This window comes from Zonotrichia albicollis, chromosome 16 (assembly GCF_047830755.1).
Source record: "Zonotrichia albicollis isolate bZonAlb1 chromosome 16, bZonAlb1.hap1, whole genome shotgun sequence".
NCBI lineage: Eukaryota > Metazoa > Chordata > Aves > Passeriformes > Passerellidae > Zonotrichia > Zonotrichia albicollis.
Genome location: NC_133834.1, coordinates 16,373,245 through 16,386,610, shown reverse-complemented (window position 1 = coordinate 16,386,610; position 13,366 = coordinate 16,373,245). Strand labels below are relative to the sequence as shown.

The following is a 13,366-nucleotide window of genomic DNA, read 5'->3' as shown; positions in this document are numbered from 1 at the left end:
TTATGAAAACAGATCAGTAATAGAACAGAACCATTATTCTGACCCCAGCTCACCTACCCATTCTGCCTGAGTGCTTGGGCTGGGACAGGGTCTGTGAACACATGCTCGGTGAGGGGCCCAGGCCGGGCCTGTGTCAGCTCTGCCTCACTGGCACTGCTTTCTGGTACCTCTGTAGCCTCTGTTGCCTCCTCAGTAGACTGAGACTGGTTGATCTTCCCATTGCAGACAGGAGCCACCTCACCTGGAGAACAATGAACAATGTGAAACATGCTGAAGAATCTATATAGATATCAGGCTGTCAATTCTTTAATGTATCTTTCCTTGCCAAACTCAGTCAAGAGCTGAGCCTGTGCCACAGACACAGCAGCTCATCAGGTATCTTCTCCCTGGATGGGAAACAGACACTATTTTAAAGTGAAACATAATCTATGACTAGCACAGGACAGCATTGCAAGGGCTCCAAGGCTGTCACTACAGTATGGAGTCAGCAAGGGCAGCAGTATGATTTGCATGTGAGCTTAATTGGCTTCCCAATACTCAGGGAAGAAAGCAATCAGAACAGCAGTACCTGAAGGGCAAACATCTCACATGCCCAAAATACTCCGCTGTATGACTCCTGCAACCAGGCTGCAGCATGTGAATCAGAGAAGAAAGTAGGGCTCTAAGAAGAAATATACCAAAAGGGCCTTTGGTAGTCCTGTATCACAGTAACAAAATTATGGAGGCCTCTGAAGTGCTTAACTTGGGGACAGGAGGATATGGCTGTAACACCATGAGCTCATACAGGTGTAATTGATATGTCACTAAGTTTTACATCCCAAAACTTACTCTGTCCCTTGTCCAGAACAGGTGTGTCTCCACGCGAGGAACAGTTGCTTCGTGGCACATTGCAGCGGGTTGCACAACCCACCAGCGTGATCCCTGCCAAGACACCATCTGCTCCACCTGAGTCTTCGGGATTCACATCCCCCTCCAGGAAGATCTCGCCTGGGGGATAGTCACTCTCACTGGCCGCTGAAGGCAAAGAACAGGTTCTCATTAAATCAAGCAATTACCGCTAATTTAATGTACTCCTGAGGTCACCCTAATGATGGGAGATTCTGATCCTTCCAGGTTCACCACCTTGGGGAAGCACCACACCATCCATCAGCAGCCTGATCCACAGCAGATCCCCTCATCCCTAGTATGAGTATCCAACACAGGTACAGAGCCCTTCTATGCCCAACAAGGCTCACTCCTGCTTCCAAAAAACACCTGCTGTATACCAAAGGAAAGACTTACTGAACACTGAAGAACAGGGAGGGATCTCCACAGAAAGGTCCTCCAGGAAGGCAAGATCTGGGTTATGATTTTGGGGAACAATTACAGAACACAACACAGCCCAGGGGTTAGCTACCAAGTGAGGATGTCCATTACTCCTCAGTGGGGCAGGGACCCTGTCAAGACCACAGCCTGGGCTTCACTCACCGGGGATGCTGGAGATGCAGAGTACGTGAGCGTTGCAGACAGTGAATTGGTCCACCACTGTGCCAGGCTGGTTGGCATCAATTATCACGACTTTACTGGTTGACAGCGTGCTAGTGAGGATCCAGACACGGCTGGATGTGGCATCCATCTCATGGAGCTCCTTTGCCTTTGGGAGAGCAGACACACATGGGTGTGATCAGCACTTCTCTTGGATCAACCTGAGCTTTACAGTGCTTGGCAACACTTTGACATGGTGTAATTTATTTTAAATTATATATTCTATTCTACAATAGAACTATAGAAAAAAATTTTCTTTTTTATATTGTTGTCTAATCAGTTATATTTTTATTTTTATTAATTTGATTCCATTCATGTTACTGCACTAGTATCCAGAGCACTGGCCAAAGAGCCTGTCTGACTCCTTAGGGCAAGAGCAATGTGGCCACTAATTTTTCTGTTGAGATGTCTGACAAATGTATCACTGAATATTCAGTCATCGAGAATGCTGTGAGTCTGGGATGCCCCAACTGATCAGCTTAAGCAAGCTGGTCTTGGGAGAGTATAAGGCAGCAATATAAGACACATGTGGAGAAAAACCCTACAAACCAGACAGCATAAAATATTGTATGATTATCTGCAAATTACAGCTTGGTTCTTTAAACAGGAAAAAAACCCAAAAAATCACTTAAGGCTACCAAAAACCAGAATGGATTAAATCTCAAGAGGCCCAAATGGACTCACAGACCATGTTCTTTTAACAAAGCTTTCCATGAATGTATTTATTAATTTACAATGATGAGGGCTATAAAATCTCCCCAGCAACCTCAGTCAAGCATTTCATTGCCCTTATTATTAGGATTTTATTCAAAATTCCAAACATTTCAAAAGCTAAAGTTGGAAAACTTTACACTGGATGATTTGTCCCAGATCACACCTAAAGTTACAGAAGAGCCAGCACACCACAGCACAGTCCCACAAGGACAAGAACATTTTATAGCATAGTACAAAGATACTGAGAGAGGGGGTGTGGTAGGGATGAAATGAGAAAAAACATTGGAGGGAAAAAAATCCACTTTATTTTCTGACCTTTTTTTTCTCAGGAGATGTATGGTTACTTTTGTTGTTGTCACCTTCCACTTCCCTGTCACAGGTGAGAGGATCGTGCCCAGGATCTAGTTTCTGCCCATTTCCAGGCTCCTGTTCCAAAGGTCTCCATCCTGAGAGATTTACTCCAGCTGCACACCACAGCTAAGAAACAGAAGCAGGAATCTGAACTAAGAATTCTGCAGGCTCCGTAGTCTCTTTGAATTTAGGCACCTTTGTGGAGAACTACCAAATGTCAAATATCTAAAACATTTAGTTGGAAACACCAGATCTTGATGATTTCTACTAGAAGATATCCGGATTGATAGAGGTAAGCCAGAGGATCTCTACCTAGCAACACCACTGCTTTTTAGTCACTGCAGCAATGCAAGCCAGGACATGACAGATGTTTAATGTGTTCAAACTGACAGAAGACAGGTTAAATGAGGTATTAGAAAGAGATTCTTCCCTGTGAGGGCGTGAGGTTACCCAGAGAGAAGCCTGTGGCTGCCCCATCTCTGGGAGTGTGGAAAAACAGTCTGCTGGTTTAGCTCCCAAAAAAGCAGTTTTCTGAAATGAAATCCAGCTAACCTCCTATGAATTATTTCCAGAGAGCTTTTTAAGAGAATACCTGGAAGAGGAAGAGGACTACAGAAATACTAGATTTACCCAAAACCTTAAAGAAAAGATGCTACACAGAACATTATCTAAAGATCACACCTAGAGCCTTCTAGAAACAACAGCAAAAAAATTTTCTTACAATGTAACCATCAGGATGACTTCTAAAAATCATCTCTGAATGAAGTAATGACAAACTGACTATTTCAAAACAACCAGCTACAGCAGGTAAGTCTGCCACAGATGACCGCTTATACCCAGCAGCAATTCTACTCAAAACATTCTAGTATTAATAGATATGGCTTCACAAAAATCTACTCCAGATAACACTTGCCTGGTTCCAATGAATTCTGGTCAACAGTAAAATCTAAGGAGTGATGAAATGTGTTTTTACTTTCACTTGGTCATTTTCATGAATTTTTATATTAGTTTCCATTACACCTTGAGGAGTCTTAGCAAAAGCATTAGAAGCATAAAACGTTGCTGCTGTTGATGAATTGTCTCAAAAGAAGCAAAAGATATCAGGGAGCAGCAGGGAACCTAGCAACCAGAACAGCTGAGAATTTTGTCCTAAAATACTTTTTCCTACATTCACTACAAACCACCATTCAAAAAAAGGAAGCGGAAGATAGAATTTGGAATATATAATGTCTAAATAATAGATTGTTGTAAAAATGGCAGGTTTAGTGACCCAAATCCCTTGCTTATTTCATGTCCCCTTTCTGGACTGCACGGTAAGCAGAAACAACATACCTTCATAGTTGGGTCCTTCTCTACTAATGGGCGACAATATACAGGCACAGGGACATTTTTCATGCGAGTGTCCTCCTGACCACCATTGGGGCTCAGCTAGGGGGAGAGAAGACAAAAAAGACAGTATAAAGCTGCAAACACCAGGATACATCAAGAGAGATGGAACCAGTGTAACACAACCAATCAGAGGTGGCTGCTGCTGAGGCTTCCTATCACATCTTGTGTGAAACAAGAGTCCTTAAGGGGAGAGGAGCAGCACACCCAAGAGACCATCTCACAATCATCAGTGCCCCAGTGATGGCCCACAGAGGCTACACATTGACCTGCTGATAGAGAAAGGATGCTCCCTGCAAAGAATCAGGACAACTAGCATTCCCTTCATTACAGCTGGACTTGATCTTAGAAGTCTTTTCCAAACTTAATGCCTCTATGGCCTGAAACCTCCAAGCCATGCTGCCAGGCTCCTTCCTTTCAGGAGGTCTCTGACCAGTTAAACGTGTCACAAGTCAACAATTGAGGCGGATGTTGTTTGATTTTGTGTTACTGATGGGAAAAAGTGGGCATAAACTGCATTTGGTTTTCATACTAAATGACTGTTAAAGTTCTCAGAGTATAAATGAAATAACTAATGTTCCAGCCCAATTATAACAAAGGAAATTTAGTTTAAAACTAACTGGATTCTGGTTTAGGGCACTTTTGGTTTAGGGTACTTTTCGGTTTCAGTACTTTCATGCAGAGGAATCAAAGTCCCTCCATTGACTTTGGTGGAGATATACAGAACATCACTTTGGTCTATGATGGCCTACAATTATCACACAAACAAAATATGCACATGGTACGTCTAAATTAAATAGTTAATAACTAAGGTCCCTAGTTAATGACTAAAGTCACCTTCCACTCAGCCTGTCCAGAGCATGGTCCCTACCTGCTTGTACTTGGCTGGGAGGCTCCAGCCACAGGCCTGCAACCGCCCATCATCGTTCCGCACGTGCTCCCGAACCTGCCGGTACTGCTCTCGCTTCTGCTCACGGCGTGCTGAGGATGTGCAGTCGCTGAGGAGAGAAGCACAGCATCACCCAGCTGATCGTTAAAGAGAGGAGCTGAGGGTGAAGGGAGTGTGTGGCCAGTATCAGGGAGGGTACACACAGCAAACCAGATCCAACTGTGAAAAGAGATGTAGGGAGTCAGAGACAGAAAAACTGTTGAGAAACAGACACAGGCAGTTCTGACCCATCACCTGAGCAATGTGGCAAGCCAAGTCATTGTCATCACCTCTTATGATGTTCCAAGAGCCCTTCAAAAACAGGTTTTAGAGAAGGATGACGCAGCATGACCGTGAGATGTCATAAGAGAAAAAGATGGAATAAGGGCAATGGGTATCTAAAAAGTTTAAATTTACCCTTCTACAAGATGCAGTATCTTTTCAACAAATTCTTTTTATTGTAGAAGTTATCCTACTTTACCACCACATTCTCCACAGTCCTTCCATAAAAACACACCCCATGTGGAACCAAGTAACCTTTGCAATGGCAGAACACATTGTGAAGTCATGTAAAGCACTGAAGAGTTTTCTCCCTTCATCTGAGCAACACAAAGAATTTGGGTAAGACTGTAGTAGCGATACCCAGAGGCTCATTTTTAGCATGGTTTAAACTAAAACCAACTACTGGAACTTTAATGTGCTGTGGAGAGAACTTTTATCTTTTCTTAAACCCCTTGTCAAGAGGGTTGTGCAGACATTTCATCCCTTTGTCTTGATGCTGCCATCACACTCCACCACAAAAACCCTCCTTCATTCCATCCCAGTCTGAAAATACAAGTGCAGAACTAGAGTGGGGCCACACGGAGCTCCCATGGTCCCAGCTGAGATGATCCATCATGGCCTGAAAAGCCATGGATACTGTATGTTTGGGAGGACAAGGTTTGCTGAACCCATCCATATAGTATCTGATGAGTAAAAGTTCAGGGAGGTAAGCCACAGAGAACAGAGACATACTAACATCACACAGACTGTTTCCAAAGTGGAAAACAGCTTATTTCAAACACTGCTGTTCTTTGGGAGCGCTGCAGGGGAGCCTGGCTTGGCACACAGCCCTGTAACTCACTCGTCAGGGAAGAACTCGAGGGTACGGCTGCCGGAGGAGATCTGACACATGGTGTGGCTGCGCCGCTGGCTGAACCCCGCCGTGGTGGGAGACTTGTAGTGGATATTCACAGAGGGGTAGGTCCTCTTTGCTGGGGGAGGACTGGAGGAAGAGCTGAACAGACGGCTGAAGCTAGTGACAGAAAAGGGCCAACAAGTAAGAGAAAAGGTTCCTGGGGAGACAAGCACCATAGATACACAAAAAGAGAAGCAAGAGGTTTGGATCAAAGGCTGCAAGCCTGTCACAAAAACTGCTCTACTTTAAACTCAGACCTACATCCTTGGATTGATTGGCATAAGGTGTTTTTAGCTTCCAGAAATAGGTACCTTCTAAAAACAGCCCTTTATTACAACTGACTGTGAGTATGTCCTCATAAACCAGGACAGAGTATGAAAGTTTCCATTCCAGGATACTCATGAACTTTTTCAGCTTGTGAAACAAAGTCAATGTGCATGGTCAGATCTGATTTTACCTTCACTAAGGACAAAGGAAGCCCTTGAAGGCAAAAAGGTTAAGCCAACTTCTATCTGACATTAATGTCAGAGTCTATTAAATTGTCTGAAGTAGAAATGGCAACACTCCCCGTTTTCTTAATCTTGCACGAACCACTGAAGAACTTACAACTGCCAAATGGTGGATTTCTTCTTCTCCTGCACAGATGGGTGCTCACGGGAAGCTCTATGGACAAACACAGCAGAACCAAGTTAATTTCTGCATCTCTGCCAAGCATCAGGTCATTTCCATCAAGGAAGCCATGCCGAAAGTCAGAATTCATTCTAACATGTCAAAAGACACCAGGGAATGGCACATGCCCTGGTCTTCAATGCAAGCTCACCCAACCACTTTAGGTAACAAGGCTCATGTGAAAGGCAAGTGTGTTTAACATGATTATCAACTCCCTGTAAAACTGTCTGCCACAGACAGTGTGGGAACTACAGAACCTAGCATTGGAGTAATTTCAAGCCGTAGCCTTTAGAACTCATCATTCAGAAGCAATACTCCTCCCTAGAGCTTCTCCCAGATTAATAAGCACACAAGAAACAAGCAAGACAAACAACTGTCCACTGTCCCCAAATAACGGTGGTAACATGAGATTTGCAGCCCAGGTTCAGGAACAGGAGAGAAAGAATTGGTGTTAGGAGAAAAGCATCTACAGTCTGGAAAATTTCCAGTACTTCTCAACCATGTGTCAGTAGGGGATGCATTGACCATAAGCTAAAACATGAACAGGTCCTGTCCTAAACAGGAATGTTATCCAACACCCAGGCTCACCTGATCATCTCTGTCCACCTGACAGCCTCCTGAAGCTCCATCAACCTCTCCTTGTACTGGTTGCGCTCCATCAGGACCCGGGCCATCTCCACACGGGTGAAGCGCCGGCGCTGGGCAATGGGAATGTTGTCCTGCAGAGGGGAGGAGCACTGCTTCAGCCAACAAAAGATGGAATGGGATTGAGGTTAGTACCAGGCATGTCAGGGACAGACACATATTTGTTAGTTCTTCTCCTGCCCTGTTTAATTTCACCCCCATTTCCCCATATGAGGAGATAATTCAGACAGTGAGCTCCAAACTATGGCCATGGACCTCCGTGGGTTCAGCAAACCCATGGAAACTAGAATGAGAATCGCCACCAACTTGAACACATAGCCCTCGCATACACAGACCCCAATGTGGGACTATTGCCAGCAAGGTGCTTTGACAGTCTGCAAGGAATGGTAAGAATTGACAGTGGTCTGTTGGTCCAGAAATTTGGAAACCAAAGATTCAATTCATAGCAAAGCCAGTCACAAGCAGCAGGGAGCACCACATAATGCCACCTGCCCTCTCAGGAGGACTGCAAGGATGTTTTCTGCTAGTACAGATGGATAAAGGTAGGATACAGGAAACTAAGGAAACACCTTTTCCTCTTTGGTGACAAAAATTGACCTTCCAATGAGGGCAGAGGCAGCTTTGGGTTGAGAACAAAATGAGTAAAAGTCTGTTTTGTCTCTTTTGAAAAGTGGAAAATGAGAACAACATGACTAAAAAATATCTGCCCAAAATAAAGACTGCAAGGGTTTCGGGAACTCATTACTAGAGGTGGTAAGTGGTTGTGCTAGACTGTGGCAATTCCTAAGCTCAGCCTGGTTGGTAAGTGCTGCTGAGAGCTGGAACAGCACAAATTAACCAAGTCTCTCTCTGGCCGCCCTGGACTTTGAATCAAATCGGTATGACTAGTCAGAACAAGAACTGTATAAACAAAAAGGAATTTATCAATTTTTTTTTTAAAAATTATAAAAAGAACCAGACCTCCTGTCTGTTCAACTGAAAACAAATCCAACTCTCTTCAGCAGCTCATGAGCACAACGTGAAAATGTTCCCATCTACCTACATTCTCAACAACCAAGTTCACTCCAAATTAGTCAAGAGATCTAGGCTAAAACTGAACCTGTCTGATACCTTGTGTAAGAAAGAAACAGGAACATGACATAAGTAAATGTATTGAATCCCTTGTCCTAGCAGGGCCATTTACAAGGAAAATCTTGTTACTGCTTGATTTGCCATTTTTTTTCCAGCTACAGTTGGTCTTTGTTGAATAGCCTCTATCCCAGTCAAAACAGTTTCAAGAGCTGTCCTAGAAGAATAGCCCACGAGCCTTCTCTGCCTGTACGCTGTAACAGGCAATACTGGCTTATTGAAAAGAACTAACAAGAAAAACGCAGCACTAAGACATGGCGGTAGTCACTCTTGCAAAGCTGACTGTGTAAGCTGGATTTCAGAGCATGATGTGCACACAGCTACATCTTCACTGCCTACATGGGGACAGGCTCTTCTGGAGAAGCCTGACAGTCGTAACACCCTGAGAGAATCCACACTGCACACTAGATTTTGATTCTAAATTAGGATGGTATTGAGCAGGGCAGTGCTCTAGCACTCAGCCACAGAAACTACATCCTGCACAGTCATACTGCCACCAGGTTGGCTGCTCCTCTGTGCCAGATTCTGGTTTGAAAGTTGTATGAAGGGATTTCATGCTCATCAGCCACAACCCATTCACCACCCTTGCCCTCATTGCTATCAATCTGCATCTCAGGACTCATATACATGACGCAATACAGGTAAGTAAATCAACCCCCTTTCCCCGCAGGCATTTTAGTAATGTCATATACCAATTCTGTACAGAGATAGCTGCTTACATCCTCCACCTCCTCTTTGGGCTCTCGTCGGGCAACAATTGCTTCAGATTTCACTCTAGGAAACAGGAAGAAAGTGATCAAAACAGCAAGTGACACCATGGCTGGGTCTGGGAAGAGAACCAGCTATGGGAAGTCTGGCTGCATCCATCACCATGTGTACCAAGTGTACAAATTCTGAGATGAGATGCTTCTTTGGCATTTTCCCTACCTCTTCCAGTACATTACTCTGAAGAGCTTCACCGACCTCACCCCTTTTTTTTCAAACATTTGTTGTGAGCACCAAAATACTGACCACTGGAAGAATTCAGCCAGTTTCTGTTTCTGAACCAGCATCTACATTCAAATATTTTATGAGTACTGAGCCATTTTCGATAGGGAAAATTCTAGCTTAAATGCTTCTGCTGGACTGCTTCTGGTTTCAGTAGATTCTCTGATTCTTTAGGATTCAATACAGTGAAAAAAGCCCCTAACATGAAGAACAGTTTCCCAGAATGGTAAAGAACACCTAACGCTGATAAAAAATACTGAAAGTATTTGAGTGCTTTCAGTTTCTTTGAACTCCTACTTTATGAGGCATTACAAAAGGCATTTTAAAAATCTCCCTGCTTGCAAGACTACTTTCATTTCATGCATTCTGAACAATAAAGAGACCAGTCTGTGTTATTCTTGGTGATTCTGAGCTCAGACTACAGAACCTTCTAGATTCCAGCTGGAGAACAAACCCTGTCCTCTGCCCTGAGCACCTGCAGTCATGCACAGCCAGCCACAATGGAACTGTTCTGCTCTGAGCTCCAGGAGGAGGCAGCTTTGTGTGTATGGATGTGAAACCACCCCAGGCTTTGCTGGGCAGTTGGGCTTTAGTTTCTCTAGTTTGAAAGAAAGATAAAAATATTTTAATTCTGATACATATTAATGTATCAGAATTTAGAATCTCTTCTGCCTCTTCTCAGTCTTAACATGAGCAATGAAACAATTATTGATATAGGCATTTAAATATTTCTTGTGCAACTCTGTATGAGCTCTTTCAGTAAATGAACGGGCATTCACTTCTCTCACAGCTAACCTGGCTGCTAGGAGGATCAAGTTCTTGGCAGTTTCCTTCAAAAATACTGGTCTTGAAACTCCCCTTCTTTGGGTGGTTTTGGTTGTTGTTGATTGGTTGGCTTTTAATTGCAAATTTACACCCTAAATGCTCCACTCCAGGGAGCCTAGGTTTGGAGCTGCTCCTTCAGAATTCCTAATCCTGCCTTCTTGTGCTCCCTAAAGTACCTTTAAATGCCAATGCTAATCCCACGAATGAAACAGCCAGCGTAAAACAGAGGAGGTGGGTTTACCATTCTTTACTCCCAGTTCCTTGGAGCAGGGGAGTAATCACTCACCTCTTCAGCTCCTCCTCCAGCTCCTTGACTCTGGTTTCTATTTTGGCTTTGGCCTGCTTTGTTGCTTCCAGTTCTCCCTTCAGAACCTCCTGCTCACCAGACAGCTGGTCCACCTTGGCAATCAAATCATTCTTCACAACGTTCAAAGCATTTCTTAAAGGTGTGAAAGGGACAATAAGCAAAAGTGCCCCAAAGTAGCAGTTGTCCATAAAAGAGATCTTTAACTAAAGTCACAGATGCTACTAGGAAAGTTGAAACAAGTGTGTTTAACAATTCAGTTCAACTATGACTCAAGGGAAATTAAACTTTGGGAAGATGGAGCTCCAGAAGAACAGAAAAGTCGCCATAATTGTTCAGGACAATTATGTATCCTGACTAACAAATCAACCTCTCCTTTGGAAGATGACAGAACACTGAAGAAGGCATGTGTAGAGCAACCTATCTATTTTTGGCAGAATGAAAGTCTGAAATACACCCTTCAGAATTACTGTCATCTGCAATTGAGGATAACTGCAGGTGATGGTTACAGAAATATGCATTTCCAATCAGCTCCAAAACATCTTATATTTATAAAATCGGTACCTTCCCATCACAGTAGGTTCTCCAGCTCTCCCCTGGGAGTACTTGGCCTTCCTCTTCCCATTTCCTCAATTTTAATAGCTGGTTTGCCAGCTTTTCTCAAAAACCAACTTTATTACGTTGTCTGCTTCTCCTCCATCAACTACGAAATATTTAAGAACTCAACAATGACAATTCTTTTTTTTCCTAATGACAAACCTTGCAAATAAAACCTTACTATCAGCAACATCCTCACAGAGACTCAGACCAACACATGGATTGCCACTGAATTTAAAGCCTGAAACTTATCTCAGATGGCATCAGGCCCTACCAGCACATGCCTAGAGGCTTTATCCAAGCGTCTGCGGAAAGGAAACAGCTAGGAAATAGCTTAGGAGAGCAATTCTTCTTCTACAAGTGAAGGAACAAGTATTCAGGACAACCAGTTAGATAAGCAAGTGAGGAAGGAGTTTTGGCCAAGACCTACTCCAAGGTGACATCTTGTTTATAACCAGGCAGGTAGGTCAGAGCATGCGACAGTTCCTTACTTGGTCTCCAGCAGCTGAGAGTTCTCCAACAGCAGATTGCCCACTTCTTTGCCCATTCCTGAAAAGAAAGGCCAGGCAGTTTTCACCTGCTCTCCTAGAAACATGCAGCTTTTGTGGCACTGCCTAACTTATGCCCTAGGAAAAGAAATCACTTTTGTTACGCTTCCCTAGATTCCTGTGTCCTGTGTGTAGAGTGGAGTGTCTCTACCTGAATGACCAAACAGCACCAGCAAAGACACCCATGTGTCCTGTAGATAATCCAAACTCAGATCTAGCTTCTCACTCCAGTCTACACAAACCTCTTTGGGAGGGACAGAGGGGAGAGCTTCACTAATACCAATCAGGGAAGTCAAGGCAGTAACTCCTGGTTCAGCCATGAGCTATTGCAAACAGTTTTTATCATTCCTCACACAGAACGAAGGTAGAGTTTATGGGTTTTTCACAGAGGATAGCAGAACACTGTCCAAATTGCTGTCCTGCACACTAGTGATTTTCCTCCTTTCTTAGTATAAGCCAAATTTTCTGTTTGCATGATTTAGGATCATGGTTGTGATGAGTTTCATGCACATGAAAGGCTTCCCCATTATCGACCTCCTGCTAGAGCAATTTCAATAGGACTTCAGATTATCCCTTGCTACACCTAGCTCTAACAGCTTTCTCACAGATGTTTAAAATGTGAAGTCTTGGTTTCACCACTTCAGACTCATAGTCAACATTACAGCAGACACTCTGCACTTGCACTTGGGCATCCATGTACAGCTGCAGTCTGCAGACTGGTTTACAAGAACACTGACACATCTGGGGCTAAGAGTGAAGGCTGAATTCAGTATTTCATAAAATCAATGAAATTTAGGGACCAAAAGCACATCTGGATTGTTTCCCACTGTCAAGGACTTGCTGAGTTCCAGGGTCTCTGTCTTATAGTGAGGAACAGAGGCCACCTGAGAGCTGAAGGCAGAGACGCCTCTCCCTGTTGGAGGACAGTGGTAAGGGGTGCAGCTCATATCTCACCACAGGTCCCAGAGCATGAAGAAGTCTCCCCACAATCAGTATCTGTCCTGCCCTCTGAACTCTCTCTTCTTTCATAGCAAAGACATCAACAGTCTTCATGATACGTCATTTGCTGATTAATTAGTATTTGCATAAAATAAAAACAACACAAACTTGAATTAAACAGAAGTTAGAGGAACATGGCAGGGCATGAAAAGTGAGAACACACCAAAACACTCCAACACACAGATCCTCTTCCCACAGTTAAATGGGATGAATTTATGATGACAAAAGCAAATTCCCAGCAAAAATGAGTAAGAAGCAGCATTTTCAAATAACTTTTGAAAAATCAGCGGCAGACAATTAATCACTTTGATGTTTCAGGCCAATGTGTGTCAGAGAATATTCCAACATACAACAGTGGGAAACACTAATATCAGTGCAAACTACAGCATGTTGTGGGTTGGTAAGGTAAAGGATCTATAGCCCTTTTTCTTTGGTGACATGCCGCGTATCAGTCAGAAGACTCAGAAGTCTTCAGTTTATTGAATTTTTTTCTTGCTTATTTTTAGTGATTTTACAAATAGTCAATTAAATATTTAGCCTGTAAGGCATTACATTGGCACAAGAACATTAAAGGAACTGAAGAA

The 13,366-nt window shown here is 43.4% G+C and overlaps 1 protein-coding gene across 25 annotated transcripts in view; it reads right to left on the bottom strand.

Moving 5' to 3' along the window:
- The window catches only part of MAPK8IP3 (mitogen-activated protein kinase 8 interacting protein 3), a 71,682-nt gene that overhangs the window by 11,719 nt on the left and 46,597 nt on the right, over positions 1-13,366 (bottom strand). For 10 of the 25 annotated variants that reach the window (XM_026798599.2, XM_014273671.3, XM_014273660.3 and 7 more), the window contains 12 exons: positions 11,727-11,784; positions 10,621-10,773; positions 9,215-9,296; positions 7,338-7,489; positions 6,687-6,743; positions 6,027-6,197; positions 4,847-4,973; positions 3,922-4,017; positions 2,554-2,715; positions 1,468-1,633; positions 829-1,014; positions 58-241 (listed from right to left, as the gene is read on the bottom strand). In XM_026798599.2, coding sequence (XP_026654400.1) covers positions 58-241; positions 829-1,014; positions 1,468-1,633; positions 2,554-2,715; positions 3,922-4,017; positions 4,847-4,973; positions 6,027-6,197; positions 6,687-6,743; positions 7,338-7,489; positions 9,215-9,296; positions 10,621-10,773; positions 11,727-11,784 — 1,594 coding nt within the window. The remainder of the gene's footprint in view (positions 1-57; positions 242-828; positions 1,015-1,467; positions 1,634-2,553; positions 2,716-3,921; positions 4,018-4,846; positions 4,974-6,026; positions 6,198-6,686; positions 6,744-7,337; positions 7,490-9,214; positions 9,297-10,620; positions 10,774-11,726; positions 11,785-13,366) is intronic. The other 15 variants (XM_005496299.4, XM_014273681.3, XM_014273664.3 and 12 more) reach the window with 5 other exon arrangements.